At 30.0% G+C, this 21,673-nt stretch overlaps 1 protein-coding gene across 1 annotated transcript; it reads left to right on the forward strand.

Moving 5' to 3' along the window:
* The first annotated feature begins 18,459 nt into the window (after nucleotides 1-18,459).
* LOC121255735 (protein SLOW GREEN 1, chloroplastic) lies at nucleotides 18,460-19,922 on the forward strand. Its single transcript, XM_041156224.1, has one exon. The coding sequence runs from the start codon at nucleotides 18,631-18,633 to the stop codon at nucleotides 19,669-19,671; it is 1,041 nt and encodes a 346-aa protein (XP_041012158.1). The 5' UTR covers nucleotides 18,460-18,630; the 3' UTR covers nucleotides 19,672-19,922.
* Nucleotides 19,923-21,673: the final 1,751 nt, after the last annotated feature.

Raw genomic sequence — 21,673 nt, forward strand, 5'->3', positions numbered from 1 at the left:
CTCTTCTTGTGTGCATGGTTTGATGAGTTGACTATTCATCTCAAGTGTCACCACTAGGTTCAAATCCCTTAGCACTTCAGAGATGTCCCTCGGGTTGAATGTCATAAATGAGTTCTTATAATACATTTGGAAGGTTTCACAAATGTCAGCTGGATCATTTACATAGACTCCCCCTTCATTAATGAGCCTTGATATAATTTGAGTTTTCCTTCTTTCAAAGGCACAATTGTGGAAGAAATTTGTATTCTTATCACCTTCCTTCAGCCACTGCTGTTTTGATCTTTGCCTCCATTTGAGCTCCTCATCTGCTAGTAGCATGTTAACTTCATTTTGAAGGTCTTTAATGGATTCATTAAAATCGCCTTGATTAATTCTCGGCATCTCCTGGATCCTAACACTCTTTTGTCTAATTCAATACCTTTGATTCCCAACTGAGACTTTAGCCCAAACCTTCAAGTTCCTTTTGCCAGGCCATTCTTGAGGTTTTTCACTGAGTGCTCCCCTCTAAGGCTAACTTGTTAGGACTTCCTAATTATGTCCTTACAACCGTGTTTCAAAGACCAATAGGCCTCATACCTGAATATCCTTTCTTTTCTGCTCATTGCAACTTCCTCATTATCACAAAGAACTAAAAGTGGAGAATGGTCAGAGTTCAACACAGGTAATACATGAACTTCATTGTTGCAATATTGCATAGGCCATTGACCATTAGCTAGAACTCTATCCAGCCTTTTTTTTTATGAAGCCTCTCCCTTCTCTATTATTGCTCCATGTATACTTTGAACCAATGAAACCCAAGTCATTTAAGTCAGAATCATCAAGAGCCAGTCTAAAAGCTTCCATCTAAGAGAAAGGTCTAGTAGCTGCCCCCAGTTTCTCCTCATTGCATAAAATTTCGTTGAAGTCCCCCATACATAGCCAGGCCATTTGGTTCTCTAGTTTCAGCAATCTCAAGAGTCTCTAGCTCTCTTTCCTCCTTTCTGTAGCAGGATTTCCATAGAAACCTGATAACAATCATGTTTGGCCTCCCATCTCAGGTGTAACAGTCACTAAGATATATTATAGCTATATAATATATTAGACTATATAATAGTATTAATATTAGACTATTCTTTGGTTTCTCACTAAGAGAATCATGGATCGAATCTCTCCTCCCATGTATTAAAAAAATATATATTAGACTATTAGTATAGTTATATATAAGTATTAGTTGTAGTGATTTAGTATAACTATATTAGTATAATTATAACTATAGTCTATATTAGATTATTAGTATTAATATATATATTAGTATTAGTTATAGCCATATAATATATTAGACTATATAATAGTATTAATATTAGACTATTAATATAGCTATATATTAGTATTAGTTATAGTGATTTAGTATAAGTTTAACTATAGTCTAATTTGTATATAAACTTAAAGTATATTACTAATAGTCATATAGTATTAGACTATTAGTATTAGGCAATAAAATGTAAATTAGAGTTATTCCTAAAAATATTATTGATAAAACAATATACACTGTTAATCATCCCGGTATAGTATTCACCTCTCATAATCTCGAACAAGTAAAAGAATATTCTTCTCCAACATATTTACAAGTAGTCGAATACGATACCCAAATATATACCCTGAGTAAATAAGAATTTAAAATTAATAAGGAATATCTCAAACAAGATTATATGAAAGAAGAAAATAATCAGAAAAGATTAGTATTTTTCTTAACTTTTACAAAAATAGAGAGAGATTATATTCAAGAAAAATATTATGAGTAGTTAGAATGAATACAAATTAATATACATTTCTTTACATGGTTTGAAATCTATAAATCAAACCAATTATCAATCATACATAGGACTACTAATCAATGGATTAAGGAAGATAATAATCAAATCGTTTATAAAAAATACCCCATTTTGAAGCCATTAAGTATAACCAAAGAAGTACTCAAATATTAGCTTCACCAATAAAAAAAATATAATACTACAATAGAAAGTAAAAATATAGATAATATAATCCAACAAAATAATTATACAAATTTATATCTAAAACTCATGAGTAAACAATTAGAAATAATTGAAACCCAACTATCTCTTATTAATCCTACTATTGAAAAAGTAAAAGAAACCCCTTTATTTTTCCCCATAAAATCTCATCTTATCTAAAAACTATTTTATCTAAAAACAAAAATGATTTATTAGAACAAATCTGTAATAAATTAGAAAAATTAAACATTACTAAATCGCATTTACTTCAAAACAACCTCATATTAATATATTAAGTAAGACAGACGAGTCTGTCTTATTCGATTATAAAATTAGTAATATTGAAAACCAATTTAAAAATTTAAATTTACAAATAAATAAGATTATAGGAGATCATGTTAATAGTTTTTCGGCTAGGGATTCTAAACATCATGTTTCTATTACACGTAATTGGTATCCGAGACCTGCTCACCGCATATGCAATTCGAAAAAATAAAACATATAGTAAAATCTACTTTTACACCAGATATATTATATGAATGAAATATAGATAGATTATCTGAAATATGATTATGGTTATATGGTTGCTAATGTTTATAAAAGTAATAGGAAAATTGATCATCAAGTAGTTCATATTATTGTTACAGGTTTTGTTGGCAAATTAAACTGCTTGTGGGATCATTATCTTTCACATGAACAAAGAAGAAAAATATTAACCCAATATAAACATGATTAAAATATGCAAATCATTAAAACAGAAAATGGTCAACCATTAGAAGATGTTGTTAATACTTTAATATTTGTATTAGCCAAGCATTTTGTTGGTGATCCTATTCAATTTAAAGAAAGAACTAGTGATTTGTTAATTAATTTAAGATGTCCTCAATTATCTGATTTTCATTAGTATAAAGATGTATTTCTAAATAAAGTTATGATTAGAAATAATTGTCAACAATCATACTGAAGGAAAAGTTCATAATCAGACCTCCATATTACTTCGCCCAAAATGTGCGAGGATCATTAGTAAAATCAGATGGTATTATTGATTTTCTTAATTTCACATATGGTGATATAATAATTACTATTAATATAACTTGCTTAATTATGTACAATGATCTAAGATTAAAAAAGTAAATAGATAAAGAAAAGAAATTTGCTAAGAAAGAATTAGGTACATTTTATGAACAGTTTGGTTATACTACATTATTGACTCATTCAAGAAGATACAAAAAGGGAAAATGAATTTATAAGAATTATTCTCATAAAAAAGAAAATATAAAGATCTTATAAAAAGATAAAAGATAAAAAATATATAATAAACCAATAAAAAATACTAAAAAGTATACTAAAAACAAAAAACAGATTGTTTGTTATAAATGTGAACAAATTGGATATTACAAGTCAAATTGTAAGTTCAAACAATAGATGAATGAATTAGATATACCTGAAATATTAAAATAAAAATTATTAAATATTTTTATAATGCATTCAAATGAAGAAGAAGAAGAAATCTATCAATTAAAATAATCAACATTTTCATAGCAATCTTCTGATAGTGAATCAGAAGAAGATGAGGTATAAGTTTGCAATTGCTTAGATAAGAATAATTGTATTTATAATAAAAATATTAATGTACTCTCAAAATATGAAGATATTATATTATAATGAGTTGATAAAGTTAATGATCCACACGAAAGAAAAAATTATTTGGTAAAACTAAAAGATATTTTTACTAATCAAAGTTTCAAACCACTTCAGTAACCACTTCAACACTCTATAAATTTTTACAAATAGTAAGTAGATTTAAAACAGAAAAAAAAAATGTATTACAAGATTTACAACAAGAAATTAATGCAATAAAACAAGAGGTTAGAAATTTGAAAGCATCTAATCTTAGATTAGAGGTTTCAAATGAACAATTACTACAAGAAATTATATTATTAAAAATAGATAAAAACATAAATACTCATCATAATAAAGAAGAAGGAGAATGTCCAACAATAGTTATTAAAGACGAAACAAATAATTTTATTAATATCCTTGATAGGATAAATTTTCAGAAATGGTATACTGAAGTAACAGTCTCTATTAACTAAGAATTTTCTTTTACTACAATTACCTTATTAGACACAAGAGCATATTTAAATTATATATAAGAGGGATTAATACCTTCCAAATATTTTGAAAAAATAAAAATGACATTATCCTAAACTAATGGAACAAAATTAAATAGAAATTTTAAATTATCTAATGCATATATCTGTAATAATGAAATTTGCTTTAAAATAACATTTAGTTTAGTAAAAAAATATTAACACTAAAGTAACATTGAGAAATCTATTTATTGCCTTACTTTACCATTTTTCTGTAATAAAAAAAGGAATTTATACTAAAATACTTGGACAAGAATTTCAATTTAAATTTTTATTTCCTCTTATATCAAAAGAAATTAACTCTCTAAAAGAAGTTTTATTAACCAAATAAATTATTTTTTTAACAAATAAGATTAAAAGAAAATAAAAACAGATTAATTTCTTAAAATAAGAATTAAAATATAAAAGAATTGAAGAACAATTAAAAGATTCATTATTAATACAAAAAATCAATAATTTTAAAATTATAATTGAAAAAGAAGTATGCTCTAACTTACCTAATACTTTTTGAAATAGAAAACAACATATATTTGAATTATCTTATGAAAAAGAATTTTCTAAAAAGAATATTCCTACTAAAGCTAGACCAATACAAATGTACAATGAATTATTAGAATTATGTAAAAAGGAAATTAATGATTTATTAACAAAATGATTAATTAGGAAAAGCAAGTCACTATGGAGTTTTGCTGTCTTTTACGTTAAAAAAAGACAGAATTAGAAAGAGGAGTTCTTCAGTTAGTTATCAACTATAAACCATTAAATAAAATATTACAATAGATTATATATATTCAATTCCTAATAAGAAATATTTATTATCTCGTCTTTATAATACTACAGTATTTTCAAAATTTGACATGAAGAATGGATTTTGGCAACTCCAAATTTCTAAAAAAGACTAGTATAAAATATCATTCACAGTCCTATTTGGACATTATGAATGAAATGTTATGCTATGCGGATTAAAAAATGCTCCTAATGAATTCCAAAATATTATGAATGAAATAATTACTCATTTCACGCACTTTTCAATAGTTTATATAGATGACGTATTAATATTTTTTTCATCAATTGAACAATACATAAAACATTTAAATACTTTTGTTCAAGGCATTAAACAAAATGGATTAGTTGTTTTATCACCAAAAATAAAATTAGGTTCCTCGGACATGATATCTATCAAGAAACTATTACATCAATTAGTAGAACAATAGAATTTGTTAATAAATTTCCTGATGAAATAAAAGTTAAGCAATAATTACAAAAAATTTTAGGAAGTTTTAATTATGTTGCAGATTTTTATCAATCTCTTAAGCCATTATGTAAACTATTATTCAAAAGATTAAAAAAGAATCCACCTCATGGATAGAAACACATATAAATATTATAAAATAAATTAAGTCTCACGTTAAGAAATCACTATGCTTAGGACTCTCATTACCTCATACTTTTAAAATTGTTGAAACAGATGCCTCTGATCTTGGTTAGGGAGGAATTATGAAACAAAAATTATTAACTGATTTAGAACAAATTATTAGATTCCATTTAGAATGTTGGAATCCTGCCCAAAAGATGATTTGTTGATCAAAAATTTTTACTTAGAATAGCTTGTTAATCAGCCAAGGAAATTTTGATTAAAGGTCAAGAATAAAGTCCAAATCTTCTTATGCTCAGCCACCATCTCTTCCTTATCATTCACATTGTCCTTCTGCAACTCTAAAACTATACATGGTATTGAGAACATTCCCACAAAATATTAGGCTATCTTACAATCAATTCTCACCATTAACTTCTCCAAAACTACTAACATACTCTAAAGTTGTTTCTCCTTCTTCCTCTACTCTTTCTCAAATTATTAATCCCCCACTATTATCTCAATCTTCTACATTCTATATTATCATTAAAACTCACTAACATCCAATTTTTCCCATTGAGTCTGAAATCCTACACATGTCTAATCCCCAAAAATTACTTGATGAATTTCTTTTGCCAGACTAGCATTATATCCCATAAAATGTTAAGAAAACCCAGCATTTTTATGAATTCATATTAGTAGACACAGATTCAATTATTCTTTCTGAGATCCTTTGTTCTCTTCAAACTCAATATTCTCCACCTACATCTACAATTATTGTCTTTCATAAAGTCACTATTAAACAACTCATCACCTTGGAATAATGGGAAAACAATTCCTATTTAACAATGAAGTTTTCTCATCCATATGATCTGTCATATTATGATTATTACGATTATCAACAGGTATGAACAAAAATGTTTTTAAAACAAAACAAAAATTTGCACAAATCCTAGTTCCTCCACTTCGACAAATTACAAGAGATCGGGGCATTTTCGCGACGATTTTTACTATGGTGAGATTATTATGGATCTGAACCTCTCCTCCTTCATCTTCCTTTCTAAGAAAGTCTTCAGATTTCTTTTTCACAAAATGATTATCCACTCTCATTAAAGCATTGTTCACAACTTCTTTTTTTTTTTTTTTTCTTAAAACAAAATTAAATTGGATTATGAAGTGGGAATACGTCATCAAACCCTCATCCATCTCTCAAAAACATTATGTTTTTAGCCCACCAAGTCTCTATCAAATGGTAGAAAAAATATAATTACAATCATATTTTAATTTTTTTTTTAAATTACCAAAGCCCTTGAAGTTCTAGTTCAACGAAGTATATTTCAGGCTCAATTAATATCCATTACCAACAAAAATGACTTGAAAAAATTAGTTGAGACAATGTTACAAGTCTCAAACAACGATGATGAAGAAGACGCACAGTAGCAAGTCAAATTATCACCATTACAACAACACATATTATCATCAGCTCAACAGACCTCTCATTCCCAACATGCCTCTCCTTTTCAACAGGCATCTCTTTCTTAGGGCAACTCATCCAACCATCTAGTATATGATGGATTCTCAAGATCCATTTGATCTGAAATTCACAAAATATGACTCTCAGATCATGTGATTTCAGAAGATTATTTCTTTCTCAATTATTCAACATGACAGATGAAAACTGTCAGAAGTATTATCTCTTTAGAAAAATAAACACAAACAACTTCATTTATTATCAGATTATTGTGTACTGTTCAAAACCAAGACAAAAGTTACTATTTCAAGGTCAAGATTATTGTCTACTAAAAGACAAACTACTTTGTATATCTATTTTTTTTTTTTTAGAATAAAACCTCTATTAATAAAAATTATATCAACGTTTGGATACAATGAGGGATAACATCTATTGAGATAAGATAATGCTATCACAAGTACTAAGAGCATCTCGGCTCAAAACATGGGCTACAGTATTACATGCTCTTAAAGTTGGCTTAACAGTCCATGAAGTAAAGGAATTCAGTGTTTCCTTGGTGTCTCTTAGCAGTGTTCCCACATAGGAGTCAGAGTCAGTGTGAGCTTTTAGGCAGTGAACTACTTGCAGAGAATCACCTTCCTTGACTATATTTGTTCTCTTAGGGACTTACAGAAAATTGAGGCTTGAAGACTGCATAAGCTTCAACTAGTAGGGGGTCAGAGAACAAATCACGTTTCATTCTCATGGTTGCTTTAACTTGGCCTTCCCAATCTCAGATCACCACCCCTACACCTACCTTACAATTTATTTTGTCTAAAGCAGCATCCCAATTGAGTTTAAATATACCACGAGGGGGTGCTTCCCAATGAGAATGTGCATTCTGGATCTTTGGAGGCTTATTGGCAGATTATTGGATCAGTTTAAGTATATCACGAGGGGGTGCTTCCCAAACTACTTTGTATATCTATTGAACTATACTTATTGTTAGTTGATGTAGGAAGATAAAATGTCAGGCATGTATTATTAAGAGTTACTATTTTAGTGTCTATAAAAAGAGTCTGTAAAGAAAAGGGAGACATTCAAAAACTTTTTTCTGAAGCCAATACTTCTCTTCTCTTGTCATTCTCACTTCCTAAAACCTATATTTTGTAAACCTTCTTTCATGTCTTTTGCTTCCAATTCTTCTAAAAATTAATCTCATTGTAAATATCATGTTTTTAATGAAATCAATATTATCATATATCTTTTTTATCTTTAATATTTATTCATGCATATAGTCAGTTATACCACCTGTACTACTTGCTCTCATGTATATAGCTGGTTATACCGCCTATTGTTATTATCGTTAAGCTATTATTAATATTTACTATCTTTTATATATATAATATATATATATTACCTGGGATACGTCTTTGGTATTAGAACTATTGGCTATTATATTGGTGTATCAATAATATCTTTATGAATAACTCTCTGGATCTGAGTGTCTAGATTTTGAGATCTTGTGTCAAAATTTTGAGATTTATTCTGATAAATTGAACTAATAACATATGTGGGTGTATGATAACTAGAAGGTATTGGAGAAAAATAACGTGAGTGTGATAAAGTTCTTCTATAAGGTTGAAAAACAATTTGAACGGTTCCATCCATTTTTTTTATTTATATATTTTAGATCATCATTAGAATTATTTTCTATTTTAGGTAATTGAGTGATATTTTCTAATTGTCATTCATTAAAGAGAGTAGTTTGATTCCAATTAATTTGTTTAGAAATTTGTAAACTAGAATTTTGTGTACTAGATTGTAGTAATAATGTATATTATTTTGGACTGGTAATAAGAGCTTGTGGCTCTAATGTTATTTTCATCAGTTTATAATGGATCTTATATACTACTGTTAAAGGATGTGATCCTTTCATCATATGATAACCATTTGTTTTAATATTTAATATTAAAATATGTAAGATATTAGTATCAAATGATGAAAGAGAATAATTAGGATAACAATTAAAATAAACTGGGCCTTGGAATAGGTTTGATTCTACCATGTCAAGTAATGAATCATGAATATTATAGTGTCTCTCATCTCTTAGACGGAGTAATATTGAGGTATTTAATTTGCTTCTTGTGAGTGGTTTTATAACCACTTGTGCTAATCCAATATGGATGAAAAAACATTTATGTTCTTTATGATGTTTAATAACTTCTTTTGTTAATAATTTTAATGATTCACAATCATTATTTAAACTAATGGTTTTTTCTACTGTTTTAATAGTATAATTAGTAAGAAATGATAATTTAGAGGAAAAAGTGGATTGTTTGTATATTTGATTTTTTAGAATATTAGGAATTGTCCAATCTTGTAAATTTCTTTCTATATTTATTATACTATAATTTTCTTGGTTGATATTATCAGGTTCTATGGGAATACTAGTGCTAGATTCATCAGATTTGAATAAAGAATTAATTGAGACAGGTTTTTAAGGCAAATATTTCCTATATTCAAAGAGAAATAAGTAGATTAAGATCTTAAGAGAACACCACTAGGACTACCCTTAAAACTCTCCAGCATGAATGGGCTGACCAACGGGTTTTCATAGCTTACCAATACAAACTTCTCAATATACTTGATTTTTTTTCTATAGGTTATCTTTGTTAAAAATCTATATCAGTTATTTTTTTATTTTTTTATTTTTTTTATAAAGCAAGAATACTCAGATGGTATCTTATACTTTATTTTCTTTTCTTAAGAATACTCAAATAGTATCTTATACTCAGATGATATCTTATACAAAGAATACGCCTTTGGTATCAAAGCCATTCCTCTATTACCGCTTGTATTCTTTGAAATACATTATATTTACTATCACACACTATACATTAGTATAGTGATTTATATACTAATTTATATATAAACTTAAAATATATTACTAATAGTAATATAGTATTAGACTATTAGTATTAAGCCATAAAATGTAAATTATAATTAATATACATTATATAATAATTTATATTAATATTACTAATTTACTAATGTATTATGTACTTATCAAAAAGAATATATTGAGAATTTATTAGATCATAAAAATTTGGTAATAATATTTGAGTGATTTTATTTCTTTTTTCGTAAATAATATTTTAGTGATCTTATTTACAACTTTAGTCTATAAATTCAAATCTCTTGATATTTAGGATTTTTTTTCAATTTTAAACTGATTTTAAGTGATTAAACAAATATTGATGTGATTTGTCAATTTCAGTTTATTTTTAAATTAATTTATATTATTATATATTATATATAATAATTTATATAATAAAATATATATTATATGGAACTGGTCCAGTCCTAAAAAGCCTAAAGTCAGAACTAGACCAGTTTGGCCATTACAGAAATCGGTTCCATACCGGTTTGACTGGTTCAGGCCGATCTGGTCTAATTTTTCGATTTTTTTTACACCGCTAGTTGCTACTTGCTAGCATTAGAATTGAAGAGTGAAGGAGATATGAAACTTTCGGGGAAGGGGGAGGGAAACCAAAAGCTTAGAGCTTTGTTACACGTAACACGGCGTCGTTTTGCAATATAATAATAAAAAAAAAAGAAAACGCCATTTTAAATGGAGTGTGGGCTGGGCTGTTGGGTTTTTTTTCTCTAAAATCTAAATCTAAATCAATTTTAATCTATGCTTTAACTCTAAGTTTTTTATTTATAGCTTTTATAATTATTTTATCACTTAATTTTAATTGTTAGTATTTATTATTAACAATTATTATTTAATTAATGTCAAATTACAATGTTATTATACTATAGTATTACATGTTATTAACTCAATATAATATTTTATACTCATTTCTAACTTATAAGTTATTCCTATAGTATTTAATAGGCGATTAGTATTATAAACTTATACTATAGTATTTAAATTATAAGTTGTATAAATATGAAACGTTATTATATATTAGTATTAAATGTTATTATACATTACTATTATATATTATTATACTTGAGTTTAACTAACTATATAACTTTATAAGATATGGTTATATAAAATTTATATCTTCAACACTTTAGTTATTATATATTAGTATTACATGTTATTATAAATTTATATATTAGTGTTTATCCATTAATGTTTCATGTTATTATTTATTAGTATTACAATGTTACATGTTATTATGCATTTTAGTGTTTATACATTAGTATTAAATGTTATTATATTTATATGATTAATATATAGAAAAACACATATTTTTATAAAAATATGTACAATATTGGAGTGGAGTCGGAGTCGGCTCTGACTTCGACTTCTCAGGAGAAAAAATTCTGACTCTGAATCCGACTTGTCGAAGTCGGAATCGAAGGTTTTTATTTTTATTTTTTACTTGGAGTCAAAGTCAGAGGTGTCGCTGACCGACTCCGACTTCGATCCGATCCGACTCTAACTTTGCCTTTCAAATCCCACTCCGACTTTGAATCCGACTCCGATATTATACATATGTTATAAAAATATGCATTTATTTATATATTTATCATATATACTAGTATATTTATTTATATGACTATAACTTATATAGTTAAATTCTTTTTTTTTTAAAGAAAATCATATTTTTATTTATCAACAGTAGGGGAGAATACAAATAAGAATCTCATGAAGATCAATTTTAACATCTAGAAACCCAAAGCATCTTTGCTTAAAGTATGAGCTGCCTTATTACAATCCATCCCAACATGGTTCACTAACCAATGTTCAAAACCTGCCAAAATATCAAGAATTTCTGCTATAAACATTCCACAACAAGTATCATCAACTTGTTGCTTTTGAATCTTATCAAACAACTAGTAGAGAATCTACTTCCAATATGACATTTTTGAAGCCTTGCTCTTCACAAAATTTTACAACATAAAATGCAGCAATGGTCTCGGCTAGCATAGGATCAGGGTATAAATCATAATTCCTTCTCATTGTCCCTTTCACAGATCCTTCCTAGTCACGAATAATGGCTCCAAAACAAGCCTTGCAAAGAAAACTCTGACAGACATAAGAAGGTCTGCTTCCCAATTTTGCTTGAAGAAAGTTGGCATGTGGAAAATATTTTGCTTTAAGAACCTAAGCTGCCAATGAATGTGGATTTTTAAGAACCCTCCAACATTATTTTGCCAACAAGGCTATATTAAAATCTTCAAAGTCCCTAAAGCCAAGACCCCCCCCATCTTCTTAGACTTCCTCATATGATACCACTTGATCCAATGAATCTTGCTCTCATTAGCCTGTTGACCCCACCAAAAGCTCCTAACAGCTTTGTTCAGTTGATTGATAAGCTGTTTTGGTAATTTAAAAAGCCCCATACAATTAGTAGGTATAGCATGAATAATGGATTTAATCAACACCTCTTTACCAGCTTTAGACAGAAACTGAGTTTTCCAATTGCTCAACCTAACCTTAACTTTGTTAATAATATTCCTGAATGAGTTGGCTATAGATCTGCACACAGTGACAGGCAATCCCAGGTACTTTTCGTAAGAAGTAATAGCTTGAACTCTTGTAGCTCGAATGATCAAATCCTTTGGCTCTTGTCTTGTGTTACTGCTGAAAAATAGTGAAGTCTTATCCTTGTTGAGCCTCTGACTCGAAGTTTTTTCATATAAATCCAATATCCTGGCCAACCTACTCCACTCAATGAGTTAGCTTTATAGAACAAGAGATTGTCATCTACAAAAAAACAAATGATTGGTTGAAACATGGTGTCTAACTAGTTTAAACCCAGTAAGAATACCATTCCTTTAAGCTTTGCTTAATAAGCAACTGAGTGCCTCAGAACATATGATAAAGAGGTAGGGTGATAAGGGATCACCCTGCCTAATGCCTCTTGTAGGTTTGAAACTTTGCTGATGTGCCATTTAAAAGGATAGAATAAGAAACTATTGAGACATATTTGCATAATCAGGTCAATCCAACTTCTTGCAAATCCCATTTTCTTCATGACTGCCTCCAAAAATTCCATTCAATCCTATTATAGGCTTCGCTCATATGTAATTTGAGTGCCATATAACCTTCTCTTCCCTTCATTCTGCACTTCATAGTATGTAAGGCTTCAAAAGCAATAATAACATTGTCTGAAATGAGCCTATCTAGAACAAATGCACTCTGAGTTTGTGAGATCAGATTTGGAAGAACTTTTTTCAATCTATTTGCCAACACCTTTACTATAATTTTATAAAGAACATAGTAGAGACTTATCGGTCTAACTCAGAAACAAAGGAATGCCTTCTTTTTTGCTATTAGAGCAATAAAAGTCTATTGAGACCATGTGTCCAGCTTCCACGATTAAGAACTTCCAAGACTACTTCACAGATACTAGGCCCCACTATGTCACAATGTTGTTGATAAAATCCAACTGGTCCAGGAGATCCAAGAGAATTCATTGAAAAGATTACCTCCTTAACTTCCAGTTCATAATAGTTTAATATATCTAAACATCATATTATTACTATCATACATGATCAAGTATAGAAATAAGTTAGGTACTAATATTGAAATAAGCCTAGTATAATAAGTTAATAATACAAAATACTAATTTACTAAAGTATAATAACATATAATTAGATATTAGAAAGTCTAGTCTATGATTAAGTTAGACATTAGTATAATAACATGTAATTAGATACTATAGTATAAGTCATGTATATAAATAAATTAGATACTAGTATAGAAATAACTAATAAGTCTAGTATAATAAGTTAATAACACATAATACTAATCTACTAAAGCATAATAACATGTAATTAGACACTAGAAGTAAGTCTAGTGTAGAAATGAGTTATAAATAAGTTAGACACTAGTATAGAAATAAGTCTAAATATAATAAGTTAATAACACATAATACTATAGTATAATAATCTGTAATTAGACACTAGAAATAATATTTAATACTATAGTATGATAAAATGTAATCAAACACTTAGTCTAATATAAAAATACGTTAGATAATATTAGTATAGAAGTAAATTAACAATGAATGATTTAGTTTTAGTTTTTAATTTTTGAAAAAACTAAAATTTGAAAGCCTACAAAAAATTCTTTTTTAAAAGTGGGCTAAATATGAAACTAAAAAGAAAATCCAAAACAAAGCCTAAATCTGACTCTGCTTCGAAAAATCAGAGTCGAAGTTGGATCGTAGCTACACAAGTTGAAGTTTAAATCTGAACTCCGATAGAATCTGATTCCAACTATGTCAGTGCTTACTCCTAACTAAATTTATTGTTTAACTATTGCAAATGAGAGTCCATAGTAACATTAAATATATTCACTCTTGTAACGAAATTCTATTAACACTTCTTGTTGATCACGGTCAGTAGTAAAATGGGGATCCATATTAGGAATTTCTATGCCATCTTTTATAAAATGATATTACGCTTTTAAATAATTATGCTAATTGAGAATAAACCTAACTCGACATCGGGCTTGCGCAAACAAAAACATAGGATAGAGCTGAGAGAGAAGATTTAGGCCCCGTTTGAATAAGTAGTTGGTCTCATCTCATCTCATATTATCTCAATATCTAAACACTACTTAAACACAAACACTTTTTAACTTTTCTTTCATATTTTTTCACCTAATCATTACAAGTTTTCTAAACTTTCATATAAAACACAAAAAATAATTGAACTTTTTCAAACCTCAAAATAAAAATAATACTAAAAATATTATATTTTAATTTTATGATATTTTTATTTAATTTTTTTCTCTCAAATCACAAAACGTAATAAAAATCTTAATTCAAACTATTTCGTACTATTCACAAAGCATCGCACTGCTATCCAAACGAGAGGCCTTAGAAAATTTTTTAAATTACCTTAAAACTTTCTTAAAATAAAAGTAATGATGAAAATAGTATAATTAAGACCAATAGAATTAATGATTTTTTTTTTTAATGAAGTAACTGCCGTGTCAGTAGCTGGTAGGCTCCATCAAAAGCATAGTGTGAGTCCGCCCATCATAGATATGAATAGGCCAGTTGTATTTTTTATTTCATTTTCACGCATGCATCATGGTATATGTATGTGTATATATATATATATATATATATGTATGTATAGACATTGAACCGATGGAAAGACCTAAAATTCCTACTTCTAGCTTCAATTATAGTCGAAGAAAATTATGAAGCTTTGACGATTTAATTCCATTAATTCTAGATCAAAATTTAGCACTATTTGGATCTTCAGGAACACGCGGCTTAGCCAATTAATCCATGCATATCTGCAATGTTTTTTAATATTCTTGGATCTTTAATTTCTTTCCTGAGTTTTCTTAAATATATTAGCTCAGACTTAAGGTATATGCAGTGCATCTATGTCTCAAGGTTTGATTTTTTGCATGCATGCTTAACAACTACCAGACCTAGATCACAAAGTTCATCACAATTTCTCCAAAAAGTACAGACTAGTTTTGGCGTTCTCATTGACAAAAGTTTACTGCAAGTTTATTATTGACCTCAACAAATTTTATTTGTCTATTCCTAGTTGAAAAACTCATTTGGACACTAAAAAAAATATACTTTTGAATCTACTCAACATCATCTAATGATTCTAATGGATTAGTCTTGCTAAAAGGAACTGAGTTCTTAGTTGAAATTCTACAACCTCATATGTTAAAAGAACAGGATAAATAGATTACAGGCTGTTACAAGATCAGAGAAGAAATCACATGAGGAAGAGAGGAAGCTGAACACACCCATGCGTATGAATTTTAGTAGATTCCATCTTCTGTTCACCATTTCATCATACATTCTATTACTCATCTATTTCCAAATACACATATATCCATAATCCATCACAGTACTCTAACACAGGCAAACTTGAAAAGAGCCAAATATTTTAAATCTTTTGCGATATCTATTTCCAAGTTGATACGAATATGCAGATAAATCTTTTTTTTTTTTTCCATCTGATCAACGTTTTCCCATCTTTTTTTCTTTTTTTAGGGCAACCAAACAATAAGTAAAGGTAGAGTAGAAATCTCGGCTAGATTGACTTACAATGGGCGATGGACGGTGAAGAGAATTGGATGGGCGACATACTCAGAGTTTGCGTGGGCGACGAGCGAGTTGAAGAGTCTGTGACTCTGCGTGGGCGACGGGTGGCGTGAGGGTTGAAGAGGCCAAGAGAGGCGTGAGGGTTTAAAGGTACAAGGGTTTAGAGTTGGGGGTTTTTTGAGTTTTAGGGTTAAGGGTATAAAGGTAATTTTTATTTTCTTAACAGGTCGACTCATTAGTGATCCGTTAAACAATCGTGTCTTAACATGTCAATCCGTTTTGATCCGAACCCGTTAAAACTAAATTCTAACTCGCTTTTATTGTGTTTTGATCGCGTTGAATTAACGAATCGTGTCACATATTGCCACCTCTATTCTCAAGCCTTAGCTGAAACCTCCTTTGTCTAAATTCTTTATTCACTTTCTCACACTTTCCCTCAAACCAAACACACCATTCAAGCCTACACTTCAAAATCCTCTAGACCTACATTAATTAGTTAAACTTAGTAGTAATATACTTAATAACTTGAAACTATTTAAACCTTTTAAATGGTAATCTCATTCAATGCGTACCTTAAAGGACAACCTCAAATTTCTTGAAAAACACATCCAAGACAGTAATTGCCCAAATAAGCCGAATCCCATATGGCAAGGCCCAGTAACTTATAAGTCAAGCCCATCTCCAATAACATAGTCCATGGCCCAAGAACTTTTCTTTTGGTAGAGAACCTAATCTAAGTGCCATTATTATAAGCCTACATAATTTTTTTTACCTTTTCACCGTGAAGAACTAGAATGTTAGCCCGTCTAGGTGTTGAGATAGTTCAACCAATCATTTTATCATATCTTATATCTGTATTTAAATACTATTAAAATATAAATATTTTTATTTTATTTTTTTATCTAATCATTATTTAATTTTTATAATTTTTTTAAATTTTTAAAGTAAATACAAAAAATAATTTAATTTTTTCAAATTTCAAAAGAAAAATAATATTAAAAAATCTTATTCTAACAATATTTTAACTTTATAATAATAGTAAAAATGAAACATGCATTGAATTTTTTTTTTAAAAAGGAGTTTACAGTGAAAATTATTAAAAATTAAATTACAAGGTCTTTTTACTAAACATGAGTTCATACGTTACAAAAAATACATGTTTAGATTTGTTGTTTTTCATTTATTCATGTTCGTCTTTATTTCATTCTTGAGTGGGCACACATAAAAAATATTCTCTCTCGCAATATGACATTTCTCTCTTTTAAAACAAAAATCTCTTTCATGTTGTACATTTCTTTTATATAAGGAAAATGCTAGTTTGCCTCTTTACTTTACTCCCTCACTTTGATCGATTTTGTATTTAATTTTTTTAACTTAATAATTAAGAAAATAATTTTTAATGTATTAATGTATTTTTTTTTATTTTTTAAAAATATTTAAATATATTAAAAAAAACTCAAATTTGTGCTGTGCTATGTAGCACACCTAACGATTATTGCTGGATGCACCTTTATACAATTACATAACATTCAATTAATTTTCATCATCTTTTATCGACCGGTACATACTAGTACCATATGTGTGTTGGGATTAGTGGTCTATTCTATCTATGACTAGGAATTCTAAATCACATAATCTGAAGGCAGCACTAAATACACTATCAATACAACCTATCCATTACAGCAAACGCCTTTTAAGTGGCAAAAAGAGGCTTGAAAAGGAATCCAAATAAGAGGGGCAAAACCAAAAATCCGCACGGACATGAGCGTTGGAGCCTTTTTCCCACCATCCCTGTTGGCAAGCTCTCCTTGTTTACCATTATGTTACTCTTGCATTGTCGAGGAAGCGAGAGAAGGTCAAGTTGGAGTTTGTATTCCCTCTTTCCACCAAACAAACCAAAATGAGTAATGGGTGGGTTTTTGGTTTGAATGCGCTTGCTGCTAAAATGAAAGGGAAAAAAAAAAAAATCTTTTAAAAGATGACAAAAAGAAAGAAAATGTATATTTTTTCTTTAAAAAAAATTAATATTTATTATTAAAAAAATATTTTTTTTACTGATTTACAAATACATTCCTTTGTCGTTATATCATTTAGTAAAATTCAAGATAGAAGTTATCATTTAGTAAAATTCTAGATAGAAGTTAGAAGTCCACATTTCTGCATATTATTTAAAAATATAACATATTTTTTAAAAATAAAAAAATAAAATTATATATTTTTAAGTATTATACAAGAGTGAAACTTATGTCTAAAATTTTTCTTTCTTTTTGTAAAGAAAAAATCTATTTATCATCTCAATTTTTATCATTTTATGATGTGGTAATTAAATAATAGATTTACAAATAAAATATAAAAAATAATTTTTAATCACTTAATAATACATCATAAAATAATAATAAAATAATAAAAGTTGAAAGAAGATTACTCTTTTATAAAATTCAAATGGTAATACCTAACACAATGCCAGGCCACCAGACCGGTAGGCCGTAGGCTCTCAACTCTCAACTCATAAATTTGCATTTCCCAACAACCACCACCAATAGTCTATAGAAGCCATAAACCCCAAAGCCCCGCCCTTTCACCGACTAAACGAGACCACAATTTCTCGATCCTGCAAAACTCCATAGCCATGAGCTTCACTTTAGCCACATTATCGTCGTCGTCGTCGTCGTCAATCAATTCCCTCTCATCCTCCATCTCCACTACAAAACCATCATCTTCTTCTTCGTATCTCCGTTTTAGCACTCCAAATCTCCAGTATCCCCACTCTCGCCTCAAAGTCTTTGCTTGCGCGACTCACACCCCAAATGTCACCACCGAAAGGAACCCCCATCCCATTGTTCGAACACTTGGTCGCTACACAAAAGCCGCACTTTTCGTCTGTGCCACGGCCGCAATGATAGCAAAGCTCTCGGTGTTGCCAGCCAGAGCGGAATCTCCTACCGCACTTTCCCAGCAAACCCCGATTCTTGAAGAAGAGCAGGACCAAGCTCAAGCCGAAGCCGAAGCTGCAGCCCAAGACCGAGACCTGTCCTCCCCATTGTCCGAGTTACTCGAATCGAATTCCGAAGCCGTCGAGACCTTGAAGTCGCTATTGCAAGAAAATCTCGAGAATGGAGAGGACGAGCAGGCTCTCAAGGTCCTCAGACGCCTGATTGCTGCACAGCCCTCTTCAACCGAGTGGAAGTTCCTGATGGGGAGGTTGTTAAACGAAATGGGCGACGCCGAGAACGCGCGCAGAGTGTTTGAAGAAATTCTAGCTCTTGACCCGTTGTCGTTTGAAGCATTGTTTGAGAACGCTTTGATTATGGACCGGTGTGGGGAAGGCGAGGCCGTGATTAAGCGGTTGGAAGACGCGTTGAATATTGCGTTGGAGGAGAACAAGGCGAAGGAGGCACGGGACGTGCGGTTCATAATGGCACAGATACAGTTTTTGCAGAAGAATGTTGATGAGGCTTTGAGGACTTACCAGGATTTGGCGAAGGAGGATCCCAAAGATTTTAGGCCCTATTTTTGTATGGGGATGATTTATAGCTTGCAGGACAGGAATGCTGAGGCGAGAGATCAGTTTGCCAAGTACCGGGAGCTTTCTCCAAAGAAGTATGAGGTAGAGGGGTACTTGAGAACCCCATTGTCCAGGATGAAGCTATTTGGTTCGAATGAGAATTAATTTTGGGTTGTTTAGCACTGGGAATATGCAGCAATAATATGGCATTCGGGCAATCCTATGCCTATGTTCAATTTTGATGGCACTTTTTGACTTGGTCCGTTGTTGGTGATGGGAATCATCGTTGGGATAGCTACTTCACTCTTTGACTTGTTTTGTTGCACGTGATGTGGATCATCATGGTTATTACTTTTCTTGTGGATCCTGTGAAGGTTTCTCTCAATACTGATACTAAATAATCTGTTTCACCCGAACTTGGTTCTTCCCTGGTTTTCTGGTGCTTTGTCATTGCTATGCTCTGTGATTTTAGGCAATTTTCCTATTTTATAGATTAGATTCCTGTTATGTTTAGAATAGGTGGAATGGATGATCTAAGGGCCAAGGCTACTGCAATGAAGAAACATGATGCCTGAGCACTTGGAAGTGCAAGAGTTATGTCAATTATGTCTGAAGGTGACGTTGGAGGAATAGGCCAAGACAAAGGTCTTGATTTCAATGTGCAATGCAATCACAGTTTGCTAAAACTCAAATCTTTTGAGTACTTCTTTTGGTAAATATAGGTTCAAATGTTGATTTTTGGCCAATTCAAGCTTAACGGGCAGATTAGTGTTATGGTTGTTAGTAGTTGATTGTCAGTGGAGTATTTAGTATTATGGTTGTTAGTAGTTGTTTTTCAGTGAAGCAATGATGTTGCTGGGTGATGTTATTAATTGTTCTTATTGGGTTGCTTGTACGGTGAATAAAGTTTTGTATTGAACTTGGGAGTCTTTAAGATTAGTTAATTTTTTCTCCTCTAATTGTTTACAATCAAGATAGGTAAATCATAGGAGAAAGCCACTGCTTTCCGCTCAGCTATGGATGAACTACCGTATCTTGTTGTTTGGAAGTGGAAGTCGGCAAGGCTGTTGAGCAAAACATAAGAGATGTAAAACAATGGACGATCTCGGTTTTTTTGTAGAAGAGAAGGCATCAGTCATTTGCCTTTAAAGTTTAAAGTAAAGGGTGCCCCCAGGGAGATCAGTTTTCTGGTTGCTTGCTGAGTAATGATTTTTTACTTGTTAGGTTAGTAGTGGAGGTCTATAATGCTCCGAGATAAACTTTGGTAGTCTAGACCAATAGATAAATTCTTGTTAAAAGCATTTGTTGAGGCTCATCTATATTATTAGTTGAATGTGATGATTCTTAGGAGTTAAGCGTAGGGGGCAGTGTCGATTGATGCTAATCGATATTAGTTTCGAAAAGGTGGTCGCATGTCTTTTATAAATTCTAAAACGATAATACTTTTATAAATTATTTTATAAAATTACCCTTAATTTATAAGGTCTTGCTACCGGTACCAATAGCTGGACCGATAAAGCTAAAAAAAATTTCTTTTTCCTTTTTCGTTTTTCTTTACATATTTTTTAAACATTTTTAAATATATTTTTTTAAAACAAATACAAATTTACTAATAAACAGTTCCTTAATTATTAAGTATTTTTTTATTTTAAAAAAAAAAAAACAAGTATCGGTCATTTTTTTTTTTTTTTGGGGGGGGGGGGGGGGGGGTGGTCCACTTCATTGGTATTTTCCTGATTTAAAATATGGTTGTGTAAATAAATGGTTGTAAAAATGGTTGAATGTGTATCATTTTCCTTTAGTAAATAGCTAATTATGTTCAATGCCCCTAAGAAATACACCGAAATGAAACACCCTTACTCCTACACAAATCTGTCAATTATTTTCAATAAGTTTTGAGTATTATTGCACGAGTGATGATATATATACATTTCACCATACAGACTATCAGGTTGTGGCTTACAATGAAATGCCACCAAAACAATACATGAAGTGCATGAATTAATTAGTCCAAAACCATAATTAGCCGCCCTTGATGTGTTGTTGGAATAATTTTTTGTTCAAGTAATTGAATGAGTAAAGAATGAAGTCTATTATTAAAAAATTAATTTTTTTTCATGTGAGTCTTATGTTTTATTCATTTTTTTGCAATTGCACAATTAAGAAT

This window comes from Juglans microcarpa x Juglans regia, chromosome 3D (genome assembly GCF_004785595.1).
Source record: "Juglans microcarpa x Juglans regia isolate MS1-56 chromosome 3D, Jm3101_v1.0, whole genome shotgun sequence".
Taxonomy (NCBI): domain Eukaryota; kingdom Viridiplantae; phylum Streptophyta; class Magnoliopsida; order Fagales; family Juglandaceae; genus Juglans; species Juglans microcarpa x Juglans regia.

What these genes read in the sequence shown, in the direction of transcription:
- LOC121255735 (XM_041156224.1), top strand. Translation starts at nt 18,631, where the DNA reads ATGAGCTTCACTTTAGCCACATTATCGTCGTCGTCGTCGTCGTCAATC.